The sequence below is a fragment of the Dendrobates tinctorius genome, unplaced genomic scaffold (genome assembly GCF_039654945.1).
Source record: "Dendrobates tinctorius isolate UK_male_01 unplaced genomic scaffold, ASM3965494v1 ptg000483l, whole genome shotgun sequence".
NCBI classification, from domain to species: Eukaryota; Metazoa; Chordata; class Amphibia; order Anura; family Dendrobatidae; genus Dendrobates; species Dendrobates tinctorius.
Genome location: NW_027362144.1, coordinates 1 through 17096, shown reverse-complemented (window position 1 = coordinate 17096; position 17096 = coordinate 1). Strand labels below are relative to the sequence as shown.

Genomic DNA, 17096 nt, shown 5'->3' with positions numbered 1-17096 from the left:
AGCGGGGTGTGTACGGGGACGGGTGCGGTATAGCGGGGTGTGTGGGGACGGGTGCGGTAAAGCGGGCGGTGCACGGGGACGGGAGCGGTATACCGGGGTGTGTGGGGACGGGTGCGGTATAGCGGGGTGTGTACGGGGACGGGTGCGGTATAGCGGGGTGTGTACGGGGACGGGTGCGGTATAGCGGGGTGTGTACGGGGACGGGTGCGGTATAGCGGGGTGTGTACGGGGACGGGTGCGGTATAGCGGGGTGTGTACGGGGACGGGTGCGGTATAGCGGGGTGTGTACGGGGACGGTTGCGGTATAGCGGGGTGTGTACGGGGACGGTTGCGGTATAGCGGGGTGTGTTCGGGAACGGATGCGGTATAGCGGGGTGTGTTCGGGGACGGGTGCGGTATAGCGGGGGGTGTTCGGGGATGGGTGCGGTATAGCGGGGGGTGTTCGGGGACGGGTGCGGTATAGCGGGGGGGGTGTGGGGACGGGTGCGGTATACCCGGGTGTGTGGGGACGGGTGCGGTATAGCGGGGTGTACGGGGACGGGTGCGGTACAGCGGGGTGTGTACGGGGACGGGTGCGGAATAGCGGGGTGTGTACGGGGACGGGTGCGGTATAGCGGGGTGTGTGGGGACGGGTGCGGTAAAGCGGGCGGTGCACGGGGACGGGAGCGGTATACCGGGGTGTGTGGGGACGGGTGCGGTATAGCGGGGTGTGTACGGGGACGGGTGCGGTATAGCGGGGTGTGTACGGGGACGGGTGCGGTATAGCGGGGTGTGTACGGGGACGGATGCGGTATAGCGGGGGTGTGGGGACGGGTGCGGTATAGCGGGGGGTGTGGGGGGACGTGTGCGGTAAAGCGGGGGTGTACGTGGACGGGTGCGGTATAGCGGGGGGTGTGCGGGGACGGGTGCGGGATAGCGGGGTGTGTACGGGGACGGGTGCGGTATAGCGGGGTGTGTACGGGGACGGGTGCGGGATAGCGGGGTGTGTGTGGGGACGGGTACTGTATAGCGGGGTGTGTGTGGGGACGGGTGCGGTATAGCGGGGGGTGTACGAGGACGGGTGCGGTATAGCGGGGTGTACGGGGACGGGTGCGGTACAGCGGGGTGTGTGTGGGGACGGGTGCGGTATATCGGGGTGTACGGGGACGGGTGCGGTACAGCGGGGTGTGCGTGGGGACGGGTGCGGTACAGCGGGGTGTGCGTGGGGACGGGTGCGGTACAGCGGGGTGTGTGGGGACGGGTGCGGTACAGCGGGGTGTGTGGGGACGGGTGCGGTACAGCGGGGTGTGTGGGGACGGGTGCGGTACAGCGGGGTGTGTGGGGACGGGTGCGGGATAGCGGGACGTGTATGGGGACGGGTGTGGTATACCGGGGTGTGTGGGGACGGGTGGGGTATAGCGGGGGGGGGGGGACGGGTGCGGTATAGCGGGGACGGGTGCGGTATAGCGGGGGGGGGACGGGTGCGGTATAGCGGGGACGGGTGCGGTATAGCGGGGGGTGTTCGGGGACGGGTGCGGTATAGCGGGGGGTGTTCGGGGACGGGTGCGGTATAGCGGGGGGTGTTCGGGGACGGGTGCGGTATAGCGGGGGGTGTTCGGGGACGGGTGCGGTATAGCGGGGGGTGTTCGGGGACGGGTGCGGTATAGCGGGGGGTGTTCGGGGACGGGTGCGGTATAGCGGGGGGTGTTCGGGGACGGGTGCGGTATAGCGGGGGGTGTTCGGGGACGGGTGCGGTATAGCGGGGGGTGTTCGGGGACGGGTGCGGTATAGCGGGGGGTGTTCGGGGACGGGTGCGGTATAGCGGGGGGTGTTCGGGGACGGGTGCGGTATAGCGGGGGGTGTTCGGGGACGGGTGCGGTATAGCGGGGGGTGTTCGGGGACGGGTGCGGTATAGCGGGGGGGTGTGGGGACGGGTGCGGTACAGCGGGGTGTACGGGGACGGGTGCGGTACAGAGGGGTGTGCGTGGGGACGGGTGCGGTACAGCGGGGTGTGCGTGGGGACGGGTGCGGTACAGCGGGGTGTGTGGGGACGGGTGCGGGATAGCGGGGTGTGTGGGGACGGGTGCGGGATAGCGGGGTGTGTATGGGGACGGGTGCGGTATAGCGGGGTGTGTATGGGGACGGGTGCGGTATAGCGGGGTGTGTGGGGACGGGTGTGGTATACCGGGGTGTGTGGGGACGGGTGCGGTATAGCGGGGACGGGTGCGGTATAGCGGGTTGTACAGGGACGGGTGCGGTATAGCGGGTGGTGTACGGGTGCGGTATAGCGGGGGGGGTGTGGTGACGGGTGCAGTATAGCGGGGTGTGTACGGGGACGGGTGCGGTATAGCGGGGGGTGTTCGGGGACGGGTGCGGTATAGCGGGGGGTGTTCGGGGACGGGTGCGGTATAGCGGGGGGTGTTCGGGGACGGGTGCGGTATAGCGGGGGGTGTTCGGGGACGGGTGCGGTATAGCGGGGGGGTGTGGGGACGGGTGCGGTATACCCGGGTGTGTGGGGACGGGTGCGGTACAGCGGGGTGTACGGGGACGGGTGCGGTACAGCGGGGTGTGCGTGGGGACGGGTGCGGTACAGCGGGGTGTGTGGGGACGGGTGCGGTACAGCAGGGTGTGTGGGGACGGGTGCGGGATAGCGGGGTGTGTATGGGGACGGGTGCGGTATAGCGGGGTGTGTGGGGACGGGTGCGGGATAGCGGTGTGTGTATGGGGACGGGTGTGGTATACCGGGGTGTGTGGGGACGGGTGCGGTATAGCGGGGACGGGTGCGGTATAGCGGGGTGTGCGGGGACGGGTGCGGTATAGCGGGGGGTGTACGGGTGCGGTATAGCGGGGGGTGTGTGGTGACGGGTGTGGTATAGCGGGGTGTGTACGGGGACGGGTGCGGTATAGCGGGGTGTGTACGGGGACGGATGCGGTATAGCGGGGGGTGTGGGGACGGATGCGGTATAGCGGGGGGTGTGGGGGGACGTGTGCGGTAAAGCGGGGGTGTACGGGGACGGGTGCGGTATAGCGGGGGGTGTTCGGGGACGGGTGCGGTATAGCGTGGTGTGTTCGGGGACGGGTGCGGTATAGCGGGGTGTGTTCGGGGACGGGTGCGGTATAGCGGGGTGTGTTCGGGGACGGGTGCGGTATAGCGGGGTGTGATCGGGGACGGGTGCGGTATAGCGGGGGGGTGTGGGGACGGGTGCGGTATACCCGGGTGTGTGGGGACGGGTGCGGTATATCGGGGTGTACGGGGACGGGTGCGGTACAGCGGGGTGTGCGTGGGGACGGGTGCGGTACAGCGGGGTGTGCGTGGGGACGGGTGCGGTACAGCGGGGTGTGCGTGGGGACGGGTGCGGTACAGCGGGGTGTGTGGGGACGGGTGCGGTACAGCGGGGTGTGTGGGGACGGGTGCGGTATAGCGGGGTGTGTGGGGACGGGTGCGGGATAGCGGGATGTGTATGGGGACGGGTGTGGTATACCGGGGTGTGTGGGGACGGGTGGGGTATAGCGGGGGGGGGGGGGGGGACGGGTGCGGTATAGCGGGGACGGGTGCGGTATAGCGGGGGGGGGGGGACGGGTGCGGTATAGCGGGGACGGGTGCGGTATAGCGGGGGGTGTTCGGGGACGGGTGCGGTATAGCGGGGGGTGTTCGGGGACGGGTGCGGTATAGCGGGGGGTGTTCGGGGACGGGTGCGGTATAGCGGGGGGTGTTCGGGGACGGGTGCGGTATAGCGGGGGGTGTTCGGGGACGGGTGCGGTATAGCGGGGGGTGTTCGGGGACGGGTGCGGTATAGCGGGGGGTGTTCGGGGACGGGTGCGGTATAGCGGGGGGTGTTCGGGGACGGGTGCGGTATAGCGGGGGGTGTTCGGGGACGGGTGCGGTATAGCGGGGGGTGTTCGGGGACGGGTGCGGTATAGCGGGGGGTGTTCGGGGACGGGTGCGGTATAGCGGGGGGGTGTGGGGACGGGTGCGGTACAGCGGGGTGTACGGGGACGGGTGCGGTACAGCGGGGTGTGCGTGGGGACGGGTGCGGTACAGCGGGGTGTGCGTGGGGACGGGTGCGGTACAGCGGGGTGTGCGTGGGGACGGGTGCGGTACAGCGGGGTGTGCGTGGGGACGGGTGCGGGATAGCGGGGTGTGTGGGGACGGGTGCGGGATAGCGGGGTGTGTATGGGGACGGGTGCGGTATAGCGGGGTGTGTATGGGGACGGGTGCGGGATAGCGGGGTGTGTATGGGGACGGGTGCGGGATAGCGGGGTGTGTATGGGGACGGGTGTGGTATACCGGGGTGTGTGGGGACGGGTGCGGTATAGCGGGGACGGGTGCGGTATAGCGGGTTGTACAGGGACGGGTGCGGTATAGCGGGGGGTGTACGGGTGCGGTATAGCGGGGGGTGTGTGGTGACGGGTGTGGTATAGCGGGGTGTGTACGGGGACGGGTGCGGTATAGCGGGGTGTGTACGGGGACGGGTGCGGTATAGCGGGGGGTGTTCGGGGACGGGTGCGGTATAGCGGGGGGTGTTCGGGGACGGGTGCGGTATAGCGGGGGGTGTTCGGGGACGGGTGCGGTATAGCGGGGGGTGTGGGGACGGGTGCGGTACAGCGGGGTGTGCGTGGGGACGGGTGCGGTACAGCGGGGTGTGCGTGGGGACGGGTGCGGTACAGCGGGGTGTGTGGGGACGGGTGCGGGATAGCGGGGTGTGTGGGGACGGGTGCGGGATAGCGGGGTGTGTATGGGGACGGGTGCGGTATAGCGGGGTGTGTGGGGACGGGTGCGGGATAGCGGTGTGTGTATGGGGACGGGTGTGGTATACCGGGGTGTGTGGGGACGGGTGCGGTATAGCGGGGACGGGTGCTGTATAGCGGGGTGTGCGGGGACGGGTGCGGTATAGCGGGGGGTGTACGGGTGCGGTATAGCGGGGGGTGTGTGGTGACGGGTGCGGTATAGCGGGGTGTGTACGGGGACGGGTGCGGTATAGCGGGGTGTGTACGGGGACGGATGCGGTATAGCGGGGGGTGTGGGGACGGATGCGGTATAGCGGGGGGTGTGGGGGGACGTGTGCGGTAAAGCGGGGGTGTACGGGGACGGGTGCGGTATAGCGGGGGGTGTGCGGGGACGGGTGCGGTATTGCGGGGTGTGTACGGGGACGGGTGCGGTATTGCGGGGGGTGTGGGGACGGGTGCGGGATAGCGGGGTGTGTGTGGGGACGGGTACGGTATAGCGGGGTGTGTGTGGGGACGGGTACGGTATAGCGGGGTGTGTGCGGGGACGGGTGCGGTATAGCGGGGGGTGTACGAGGACGGGTGCGGTATAGCGGGGTGTGTACGGGGACGGGTGCGGTATAGCGGGGGGTGTACGGGGACGGGTGCGGTATAGCGGGGGGTGTACGGGGACGGGTGCGGTATAGCGGGGGGTGTACGGGGACGGGTGCGGTATAGCGGGGGGTGTACGGGGACGGGTGCGGTATAGCGGGGGGTGTACGGGGACGGGTGCGGTATAGCGGGGGGTGTACGGGGACGGGTGCGGTATAGCGGGGGGTTACGGGGACGGGTGCGGTATAGCGGGGTGTATGGGGACGGGTGCGGTATATAGCGGGGTGTGTGGGGACGGGTGCGGTATAGCGGGGTGTGTGGGGAAGATTGCGGTATAGCGGGGTGTGTGGGGACAGGTGCGGTACATAGCGGGGTGTGAGGGGACAGGTGCGGTACATAGCGGGGTGTGTGGGGACAGGTGCGGTATAGCGGGGGGTGTACGGGGACGGGTGCGGTATAGCGGGGGGTGTACGGGGACGGGTGTGGTATAGCGGGGTGTGTACGGGGACGGGTGCGGTATAGCGGGGTGTGTACGGGGACGGGTGCGGTATAGCGGGCGGTGTACGGGGACGGGAGCGGTATACCGGGGTGTGTGGGGACGGGTGCGGTATAGCGGGGTGTGTACGGGGACGGGTGCGGTATAGCGGGGTGTGTACGGGGACGGGTGCGGTATAGCGGGGTGTGGGGACGGGTGCGGTATAGCGGGGTGTGGGGGTCCGGTATAGCGGGGTGTGTACGGGGATGGGTGCGGTATAGCGGGGGGTGTGGGGACGGGTGCGGTATAGCGGGGGGTGTGGGTCCGGTATAGCGGGGTGTGTACGGGGATGGGTGTGGTATAGCGGGGTGTGTGGGGACGGGTGCGGTATAGCGGGGTGTGTGGGTCCGGTATAGCGGGGTGTGTACGGGGACGGGTGCGGTATAGCGGGGTGTGTACGGGGACGGGTGCGGTATAGCGGGGTGTGTACGGGGACGGGTGCGGTATAGCGGGGTGTGTACGGGGACGGGTGCGGTATAGCGGGGTGTGTACGGGTGCGGTATAGCGGGGTGTGTACGGGGACGGGTGCGGTATAGCGGGGTGTGTACGGGGACGGGTGCGGTATAGCGGGGTGTGTACGGGGACGGGTGCGGTATAGCGGGGTGTGTACGGGGACGGGTGCGGTATAGCGGGGTGTGTACGGGGACGGGTGCGGTATAGCGGGGTGTGTACGGGGACGGATGCGGTATAGCGGGGTGTGTACGGGGACGGATGCGGTATAGCGGGGGGTGCGGGTGCGGTATAGCGGGGTGTGTGGGTGCGGTATAGCGGGGTGTGCGGGTGCGGTATAGCGGGGTGTGCGGGTGCGGTATAGCGGGGTGTGCGGGGACGGGTGCGGTATAGCGGGGTGTACGGGGACCGGTGCGGTATAGCGGGGTGTACGGGGACCGGTGCGGTATAGCGGGGTGTACGGGGACCGGTGCGGTATAGCGGGGTGTACGGGGAGCGGTGCGGTATAGCGGGGTGTACGGGGACCGGTGCGGTATAGCGGGGTGTACGGGGACCGGTGCGGTATAGCGGGGTGTACGGGGACCGGTGCGGTATAGCGGGGTGTACGGGGACCGGTGCGGTATAGCGGGGTGTACGGGGACCGGTGCGGTATAGCGGGGTGTACGGGGACCGGTGCGGTATAGCGGGGTGTACGGGGACCGGTGCGGTATAGCGGGGTGTACGGGGACCGGTGCTGTATAGCGGGGTGTACGGGGACCGGTGCGGTATAGCGGGGTGTACGGGGACCGGTGCGGTATAGCGGGGTGTACGGGGACCGGTGCGGTATAGCGGGGTGTACGGGGACCGGTGCGGTATAGCGGGGTGTACGGGGACCGGTGCGGTATAGCGGGGTGTGTGAGGACGGGTGCGGTATAGCGGGGGGTGTGGGGACGGGTGCGGTATAGCGGGGTGTGTGAGGACAGGTGCGGTATAGCGGGGTGTGTGAGGACGGATGCGGTATAGCGGGGTGTGTGAGGACGGATGCGGTATAGCGGGGTGTGTGAGGACGGGTGCGGTATAGCGGGGTGTGTGAGGACGGGTGCGGTATAGCGGGGGGTGTGGGTGCGGTATAGCGGGGTGTGTACGGGGACGGGTGCGGTATAGCGGGGTGTGTACGGGGACGGGTGCGGTATAGCGGGGGGTGCGGGTGCGGTAAAGCGGGGTGTGTGGTGACCGGTGCGGTATAGCGGGGGGTGCGGGGACGGGTGCGGTATAGCGCGGTGTGTGGGGACGGGTGCGGTATAGCGGGGTGTGTGGGGACGGGTGCGGTATAGCGGGGTGTGTGGGGACGGGTGCGGTATATAGCGGTGTGTGTACGGGGACGGGTGAGGTATATAGCGGGGTGTGTACGGGGACGGGTGCGGTATTGCGGGGTGTGTGGGGACGGGGGCGGTATAGCGGGGTGTGTGGGGACGGGGGCGGTATAGCGGGGTGTACGGGGACGGGTGCGGTATAGCGGGGTGTACTGGGACGGGTGCGGTATAGCGGGGTGTGTGAGGACGGGGGCGGTATAGCGGGGTGTACTGGGACGGGTGCGGTATAGCGGGGTGTACGTGGGGACGGGTGCGGTACAGCGGGGGTGTGTGGGGACGGGTGCGGGATAGCGGGGTGTGTGGGGACGGGTGCGGGATAGCGGGGTGTGTATGGGGACGGGTGCGGTATAGCGGGGTGTGTGGGGACGGGTGCGGGATAGCGGGGTGTGTGGGGACGGGGGCGGTATAGCGGGGTGTGTGGGGACGGGGGCGGTATAGCGGGGGTGTGTGGGGACGGGGGCGGTATAGCGGGGTGTGTGGGGACGGGGGCGGTATAGCGGGGTGTGTGAGGACGGGGGGCGGTATAGCGGGGTGTGTGAGGACGGGGGCGGTATAGCGGGGGTGTGTGGGGACGGGGGCGGTATAGCGGGGTGTGTGAGGACGGGGGCGGTATAGCGGGGTGTGTGGGGACGGGGGCGGTATAGCGGGGTGTGTGAGGACGGGGGCGGTATAGCGGGGTGTGTGGGGACGGGGGCGGTATAGCGGGGTGTGTGAGGACGGGGGCGGTATAGCGGGGTGTGTGGGGACGGGGGCGGTATAGCGGGGTGTGTGGGGACGGGGGCGGTATAGCGGGGTGTGTGAGGACGGGGGCGGTATAGCGGGGTGTGTGAGGACGGGGGCGGTATAGCGGGGTGTGTGAGGACGGGGGCGGTATAGCGGGGTGTGTGGGGACGGGGGCGGTATAGCGGGGTGTGTGGGGACGGGGGCGGTATAGCGGGGTGTGTGGGGACGGGGGCGGTATAGCGGGGTGTGTGAGGACGGGGGCGGTATAGCGGGGTGTGTGAGGACGGGGGCGGTATAGCGGGGTGTGTGAGGACGGGGGCGGTATAGCGGGGTGTGTGAGGACGGGGGCGGTATAGCGGGGTGTGTGGGGACGGGGGCGGTATAGCGGGGTGTGTGAGGACGGGGGCGGTATAGCGGGGTGTGTGAGGACGGGTGCGGTATAGCGGGGTGTGTGGGGACGGGGGCGGTATAGCGGGGTGTGTGGGGGACGGGTGCGGGATAGCGGGGTGTGTATGGGGACGGGTGCGGTATACCGGGGTGTGTGGGGACGGGGGCGGTATAGCGGGGGTGTGTGGGGACGGGGGCGGTATAGCGGGGTGTGTGGGGACGGGGGCGGTATAGCGGGGTGTGTGGGGACGGGGGCGGTATAGCGGGGTGTGTGGGGACGGGGGGCGGTATAGCGGGGTGTGTGGGGGACGGGGGCGGTATAGCGGGGTGTGTGAGGACGGGGGCGGTATAGCGGGGTGTGTGGGGACGGGGGCGGTATAGCGGGGTGTGTGGGGACGGGGGCGGTATAGCGGGGTGTGTGGGGACGGGGGCGGTATAGCGGGGTGTGTGGGGACGGGGGCGGTATAGCGGGGTGTGTGGGGACGGGGGCGGTATAGCGGGGGGTTGTACTCCGGTGAGCGCTCAGCATCTGATGAATGATTTGTGAGGGGCGGAGCTCCGCAGGTTATGAACTGCCAACAGCACGTAACCACGCCCCTATGTATAGACACGCCCCTGAATCTTTTGGTGCTTTAACATTTACATAACCCCGCCTTCTCCGGAAGAGGCGCTGGAAACAGCCTGAGACGTGCTCTGCGTCATCTCCATGACAACCGCTACAAGCCGGAGCGCACTGCGAGCCCGGAAGTGTCGTCAGTAGCGGGAACATGGCGGCTGCTCAGGGCCCGATGGTGATCGCTATGCGGCTCCGCAACCAGCTGCAGTCCGTGTACAAGATGGATCCGCTGCGGAACGAGGTGAGAGAAAGTGACTGTGAGCTCTCTCTGGAGAGTGTGTGCGTTCTCTCTCTCTCTCTCTGGAGAGTGTGTGCGTTCTCTCTCTCTCTCTCTCTCTGGAGAGTGTGTGCGTTCTCTCTCTCTCTGGAGAGTGTGTGCGTTCTCTCTCTCTCTCTCTCTCTCTCTCTGGAGAGTGTGTGCGTTCTCTCTCTCTCTCTCTCTGGAGAGTGTGTGCGTTCTCTCTCTCTCTGGAGAGTGTGTGCGTTCTCTCTCTCTCTCTCTCTCTCTCTGGAGAGTGTGTGCGTTCTCTCTCTCTCTCTCTCTGGAGAGTGTGTGCGTTCTCTCTCTCTCTCTGGAGAGTGTGTGCGTTCTCTCTCTCTCTCTGGAGAGTGTGTGCGTTCTCTCTCTCTCTGGAGAGTGTGTGCGTTCTCTCTCTCTCTCTGGAGAGTGTGTGCGTTCTCTCTCTCTCTGGAGAGTGTGTGCGTTCTCTCTCTCTCTCTCTGGAGAGTGTGTGCGTTCTCTCTCTCTGGAGAGTGTGTGCGTTCTCTCTCTCTCTCTGGAGAGTGTGTGCGTTCTCTCTCTCTCTGGAGAGTGTGTGCGTTCTCTCTCTCTCTCTGGAGAGTGTGTGCGTTCTCTCTCTCTCTCTGGAGAGTGTGTGCGTTCTCTCTCTCTCTCTGGAGAGTGTGTGCGTTCTCTCTCTCTCTCTGGAGAGTGTGTGCGTTCTCTCTCTCTCTCTGGAGAAGTGTGTGCGTTCTCTCTCTCTCTCTGGAGAGTGTGTGCGTTCTCTCTCTCTCTCTGGAGAGTGTGTGCGTTCTCTCTCTCTCTCTGGAGAGTGTGTGCGTTCTCTCTCTCTCTCTGGAGAGTGTGTGCGTTCTCTCTCTCTCTCTGGAGAGTGTGTGCGTTCTCTCTCTCTCTCTGGAGAGTGTGTGCGTTCTCTCTCTCTCTCTGGAGAGTGTGTGCGTTCTCTCTCTCTCTCTGGAGAGTGTGTGCGTTCTCTCTCTCTCTCTGGAGAGTGTGTGCGTTCTCTCTCTCTCTCTGGAGAGTGTGTGCGTTCTCTCTCTCTCTCTGGAGAGTGTGTGCGTTTCTCTCTCTCTCTCTGGAGAGTGTGTGCGTTCTCTCTCTCTCTCTGGAGAGTGTGTGCGTTCTCTCTCTCTCTCTCTGGAGAGTGTGTGCGTTCTCTCTCTCTCTCTCTGGAGAGTGTGTGCGTTCTCTCTCTCTCTCTCTCTCTGGAGAGTGTGTGCGTTCTCTCTCTCTCTCTCTCTCTGGAGAGTGTGTGCGTTCTCTCTCTCTCTCTCTCTCTGGAGAGTGTGTGCGTTCTCTCTCTCTCTCTGGAGAGTGTGTGCGTTCTCTCTCTCTCTCTGGAGAGTGTGTGCGTTCTCTCTCTCTCTCTCTGGAGAGTGTGTGCGTTCTCTCTCTCTCTCTGGAGAGTGTGTGCGTTCTCTCTCTCTCTCTGGAGAGTGTGTGCGTTCTCTCTCTCTCTCTGGAGAGTGTGTGCGTTCTCTCTCTCTCTCTCTCTGGAGAGTGTGTGCGTTCTCTCTCTCTCTCTCTCTCTGGAGAGTGTGTGCGTTCTCTCTCTCTCTCTCTCTCTGGAGAGTGTGTGCGTTCTCTCTCTCTCTCTCTGGAGAGTGTGTGCGTTCTCTCTCTCTCTCTCTCTGGAGAGTGTGTGCGTTCTCTCTCTCTCTCTCTCTCTGGAGAGTGTGTGCGTTCTCTCTCTCTCTCTGGAGAGTGTGTGCGTTCTCTCTCTCTCTCTGGAGAGTGTGTGCGTTCTCTCTCTCTCTCTGGAGAGTGTGTGCGTTCTCTCTCTCTCTCTGGAGAGTGTGTGCGTTCTCTCTCTCTCTCTGGAGAGTGTGTGCGTTCTCTCTCTCTCTCTGGAGAGTGTGTGCGTTCTCTCTCTCTCTCTGGAGAGTGTGTGCGTTCTCTCTCTCTCTCTGGAGAGTGTGTGCGTTCTCTCTCTCTCTCTGGAGAGTGTGTGCGTTCTCTCTCTCTCTCTGGAGAGTGTGTGCGTTCTCTCTCTCTCTCTGGAGAGTGTGTGCGTTCTCTCTCTCTCTCTGGAGAGTGTGTGCGTTCTCTCTCTCTCTCTGGAGAGTGTGTGCGTTCTCTCTCTCTCTCTGGAGAGTGTGTGCGTTCTCTCTCTCTCTCTGGAGAGTGTGTGCGTTCTCTCTCTCTCTCTGGAGAGTGTGTGCGTTCTCTCTCTCTCTCTGGAGAGTGTGTGCGTTCTCTCTCTCTCTCTGGAGAGTGTGTGCGTTCTCTCTCTCTCTCTGGAGAGTGTGTGCGTTCTCTCTCTCTCTCTGGAGAGTGTGTGCGTTCTCTCTCTCTCTCTGGAGAGTGTGTGCGTTCTCTCTCTCTCTCTGGAGAGTGTGTGCGTTCTCTCTCTCTCTCTCTGGAGAGTGTGTGCGTTCTCTCTCTCTCTCTCGGAGAGTGTGTGCGTTCTCTCTCTCTCTCTGGAGAGTGTGTGCGTTCTCTCTCTCTCTCTGGAGAGTGTGTGCGTTCTCTCTCTCTCTCTCTGGAGAGTGTGTGCGTTCTCTCTCTCTCTCTCTCTCTGGAGAGTGTGTGCGTTCTCTCTCTCTCTCTCTCTCTGGAGAGTGTGTGCGTTCTCTCTCTCTCTCTCTCTCTGGAGAGTGTGTGCGTTCTCTCTCTCTCTGGAGAGTGTGTGCGTTCTCTCTCTCTCTGGAGAGTGTGTGCGTTCTCTCTCTCTCTCTCGAGAGTGTGTGCGTTCTCTCTCTCTCTCTCTCTCGAGAGTGTGTGCGTTCTCTCTCTCTCTCTCTCTCTGGAGAGTGTGTGCGTTCTCTCTCTCTCTCTCTCTCTGGAGAGTGTGTGCGTTCTCTCTCTCTCTCTCTGGAGAGTGTGTGCGTTCTCTCTCTCTCTCTGGAGAGTGTGTGCGTTCTCTCTCTCTCTCTCTCTGGAGAGTGTGTGCGTTCTCTCTCTCTCTCTCTCTGGAGAGTGTGTGCGTTCTCTCTCTCTCTCTCTCTGGAGAGTGTGTGCGTTCTCTCTCTCTCTCTCTCTGGAGAGTGTGTGCGTTCTCTCTCTCTCTCTCTCTGGAGAGTGTGTGCGTTCTCTCTCTCTCTCTCTCTGGAGAGTGTGTGCGTTCTCTCTCTCTCTCTCTCTGGAGAGTGTGTGCGTTCTCTCTCTCTCTCTCTCTGGAGAGTGTGTGCGTTCTCTCTCTCTCTCTCTCTGGAGAGTGTGTGCGTTCTCTCTCTCTCTCTCTCTGGAGAGTGTGTGCGTTCTCTCTCTCTCTCTCTCTGGAGAGTGTGTGCGTTCTCTCTCTCTCTCTCTCTGGAGAGTGTGTGCGTTCTCTCTCTCTCTCTCTCTGGAGAGTGTGTGCGTTCTCTCTCTCTCTCTCTCTGGAGAGTGTGTGCGTTCTCTCTCTCTCTCTCTCTGGAGAGTGTGTGCGTTCTCTCTCTCTCTCTCTCTGGAGAGTGTGTGCGTTCTCTCTCTCTCTCTCTCTGGAGAGTGTGTGCGTTCTCTCTCTCTCTCTCTCTCTGGAGAGTGTGTGCGTTCTCTCTCTCTCTCTCTCTCTGGAGAGTGTGTGCGTTCTCTCTCTCTCTCTCTCTGGAGAGTGTGTGCGTTCTCTCTCTCTCTCTCTCTGGAGAGTGTGTGCGTTCTCTCTCTCTCTCTCTCTCTGGAGAGTGTGTGCGTTCTCTCTCTCTCTCTCTCTCTGGAGAGTGTGTGCGTTCTCTCTCTCTCTCTCTCTCTGGAGAGTGTGTGCGTTCTCTCTCTCTCTCTCTCTCTGGAGAGTGTGTGCGTTCTCTCTCTCTCTCTCTCTCTGGAGAGTGTGTGCGTTCTCTCTCTCTCTCTCTCTGGAGAGTGTGTGCGTTCTCTCTCTCTCTCTCTCTCTGGAGAGTGTGTGCGTTCTCTCTCTCTCTCTCTCTGGAGAGTGTGTGCGTTCTCTCTCTCTCTCTCTGGAGAGTGTGTGCGTTCTCTCTCTCTCTCTCTCTGGAGAGTGTGTGCGTTCTCTCTCTCTCTCTCTCTGGAGAGTGTGTGCGTTCTCTCTCTCTCTCTCTCTGGAGAGTGTGTGCGTTCTCTCTCTCTCTCTCTCTGGAGAGTGTGTGCGTTCTCTCTCTCTCTCTCTCTGGAGAGTGTGTGCGTTCTCTCTCTCTCTCTCTCTGGAGAGTGTGTGCGTTCTCTCTCTCTCTCTCTCTGGAGAGTGTGTGCGTTCTCTCTCTCTCTCTCTCTGGAGAGTGTGTGCGTTCTCTCTCTCTCTCTCTCTGGAGAGTGTGTGCGTTCTCTCTCTCTCTCTCTCTGGAGAGTGTGTGCGTTCTCTCTCTCTCTCTCTCTGGAGAGTGTGTGCGTTCTCTCTCTCTCTCTCTCTCTCTGGAGAGTGTGTGCGTTCTCTCTCTCTCTCTCTCTGGAGAGTGTGTGCGTTCTCTCTCTCTCTCTCTGGAGAGTGTGTGCGTTCTCTCTCTCTCTCTCTCTCTCTCTCTGGAGAGTGTGTGCGTTCTCTCTCTCTCTCTCTCTCTCTCTCTGGAGAGTGTGTGCGTTCTCTCTCTCTCTCTCTCTGGAGAGTGTGTGCGTTCTCTCTCTCTCTCTCTGGAGAGTGTGTGCGTTCTCTCTCTCTCTCTCTCTGGAGAGTGTGTGCGTTCTCTCTCTCTCTCTCTCTCTGGAGAGTGTGTGCGTTCTCTCTCTCTCTCTCTGGAGAGTGTGTGCGTTCTCTCTCTCTCTCTCTCTGGAGAGTGTGTGCGTTCTCTCTCTCTCTCTCTCTGGAGAGTGTGTGCGTTCTCTCTCTCTCTCTCTGGAGAGTGTGTGCGTTCTCTCTCTCTCTCTCTCTGGAGAGTGTGTGCGTTCTCTCGCTCTCTCTCTCTCTGGAGAGTGTGTGCGTTCTCTCGCTCTCTCTCTCTCTGGAGAGTGTGTGCGTTCTCTCTCTCTCTCTGGAGAGTGGGCGCGGTCTCTTGTCATCGTCCCCTCCCTCCCAGCTGTCCTTGCCCGCGTTCCCCGGTTTCGGGCTCCAGAGTTTCTGGTTGTTTCTTCCCAGGAGGTGGTGAAGGTGAAGATTAAGGAGCTGAATGAGCACATCGTCTGCTACCTGTGCGCCGGCTACTTCATCGACGCCACCACCATCACAGAGTGTCTGCACACATGTAAGGCCCGACACGCTGCTGCCTCCCCCCCGTGTTATAGCATTTGTGTGGCTCCACTTTCTCTTCTGTCCCTCCAGTCTGTAAGAGCTGTATAGTGAAGTATCTGCAGACCAGCAAGTACTGCCCACTGTGTAACATCAAGATCCACGAGACCCAGCCGCTGCTGAACCTCAAGCTGGACCGCGTCATGCAGGACATCGTGTACAAGCTGGTGCCGCGGCTGCAGGAGAGTGAGTGCTACGCCTGGCTCCTCCCCTCTCTACAGCCCCTTCTCTTCCACAGCTCCACCTCTCCCCTCTCTACAGCCCCTTGTGTTCCACAGACCCACCTCTCCCCTCTCTACAGCCCCTTGTGTTCCACAGACCCACCTCTCCCCTCTCTACAGCCCCTTGTGTTCCACAGACCCACCTCTCCCCTCTCTACAGCCCCTTGTGTTCCACAGACCCACCTCTCCCCTCTCTACAGCTCCTTGTGTTCCACAGCTCCACCTCTCCCCTCTCTACAGCCCCTTGTGTTCCACAGCTCCACCTCTCCCCTCTCTACAGCTCCTTGTGTTCCACAGCTCCACCTCTCCCCTCTCTACAGCCCCTTGTGTTCCACAGACCCACCTCTCCCCTCTCTACAGCCCCTTGTGTTCCACAGACCCACCTCTCCCCTCTCTACAGCCCCTTGTGTTCCACAGACCCACCTCTCCCCTCTCTACAGCCCCTTGTGTTCCACAGACCCACCTCTCCCCTCTCTACAGCCCCTTGTTTCCCACAGACCCACCTCTCCCCTCTCTACAGCCCCTTGTGTTCCACAGACCCACCTCTCCCCTCTCTACAGCCCCTTGTGTCCCACAGACTCACCTCTCCCCTCTCTGCAGCCCCTTCTGTTCCACAGACCCACCTCTCTACAGCCCCTTGTGTTCCACAGACTCACCTCTCCCCTCTCTGCAGCCCCTTGTGTTCCACAGACTCACCTCTCCCCTCTCTACAGCCCCTTGTTTCCCACAGACCCACCTCTCCCCTCTCTACAGCCCCTTGTGTCCCACAGACTCACCTCTCCCCTCTCTGCAGCCCCTTCTGTTCCACAGACCCACCTCTCTACAGCCCCTTGTGTTCCACAGACTCACCTCTCCCCTCTCTGCAGCCCCTTGTGTTCCACAGACTCACCTCTCCCCTCTCTACAGCCCCTTGTTTCCCACAGACCCACCTCTCCCCTCTCTACAGCCCCTTGTGTTCCACAGACTCACCTCTCCCCTCTCTGCAGCCCCTTCTGTTCCACAGACCCACCTCTCCCATCTCTGCAGCCCCTTCTGTTCCACAGACCCACCTCTCCCATCTCTGCAGCCCCTTCTGTTCCACAGACCCACCTCTCCCCTCTCTGCAGCTCCTTCTGTTCCACAGACCCACCTCTCCCCTCTCTGCAGCTCCTTCTGTTCCACAAACTCACCTCTCCCCTCTCTACAGCTCCTTCTGTTCCACAGACCCACCTCTCCCCTCTCTGCAGCTCCTTCTGTTCCACAGACCCACCTCTCCCCTCTCTGCAGCTCCTTCTGTTCCACAGACCCACCTCTCCCCTCTACAGCCCCTTCTGTTCCACAGACTCACCTCTCCCCTCTCTACAGCTCCTTCTGTTCCACAGACCCACCTCTCCCCTCTCTGCAGCTCCTTCTGTTCCACAGACCCACCTCTCCCCTCTCTACAGCTCCTTCTGTTCCACAGAGCCACCTCTCCCCTCTCTACAGCTCCTTCTGTTCCACAGACCCACCTCTCCCCTCTCTGCAGCTCCTTCTGTTCCACAGACCCACCTCTCCCCTCTACAGCTCCTTCTGTTCCACAGAGCCACCTCTCCCCTCTCTACAGCTCCTTCTGTTCCACAGAGCCACCTCTCCCCTCTCTACAGCTCCTTCTGTTCCACAGAGCCACCTCTCCCCTCTCTACAGCTCCTTCTGTTCCACAGACTCACCTCTCCCCTCTCTACAGCTCCTTCTGTTCCACAGAGCCACCTCTCCCCTCTCTACAGCCCCTTCTGTTCCACAGACTCACCTCTCCCCTCTCTACAGCTCCTTCTGTTCCACAGAGCCACCTCTCCCCTCTCTGCAGCTCCTTCTGTTCCACAGAGCCACCTCTCCCCTCTCTGCAGCTCCTTCTGTTCCACAGACCCACCTCTCCCCTCTCTACAGCTCCTTCTGTTCCACAGAGCCACCTCTCCCCTCTCTACAGCCCCTTCTGTTCCACAGACTCACCTCTCCCCTCTCTACAGCTCCTTCTGTTCCACAGAGCCACCTCTCCCCTCTCTACAGCTCCTTCTGTTCCACAGACCCACCTCTCCCCTCTCTGCAGCTCCTTCTGTTCCACAGACCCACCTCTCCCCTCTCTGCAGCTCCTTCTGTTCCACAGCTCCACCTCTCCCCTCTACAGCTCCTTCTGTTCCACAGACTCACCTCTCCCCTCTACAG

General features: G+C 62.9%; 1 protein-coding gene across 1 annotated transcript; it reads left to right on the top strand.

Moving 5' to 3' along the window:
* Positions 1–9366: 9366 nt before the first annotated feature.
* On the top strand, positions 9367–17090 carry LOC141077950 (uncharacterized; the record flags this gene model as incomplete). Its single annotated transcript, XM_073564732.1, has 3 exons — positions 9367–9599; positions 14548–14653; positions 14731–17090. Coding segments are annotated over exons 1-3 (2556 nt in total), but the record flags the coding sequence as incomplete, so codon positions are not given.
* Between the last annotated feature and the right edge of the window lie 6 nt (positions 17091–17096).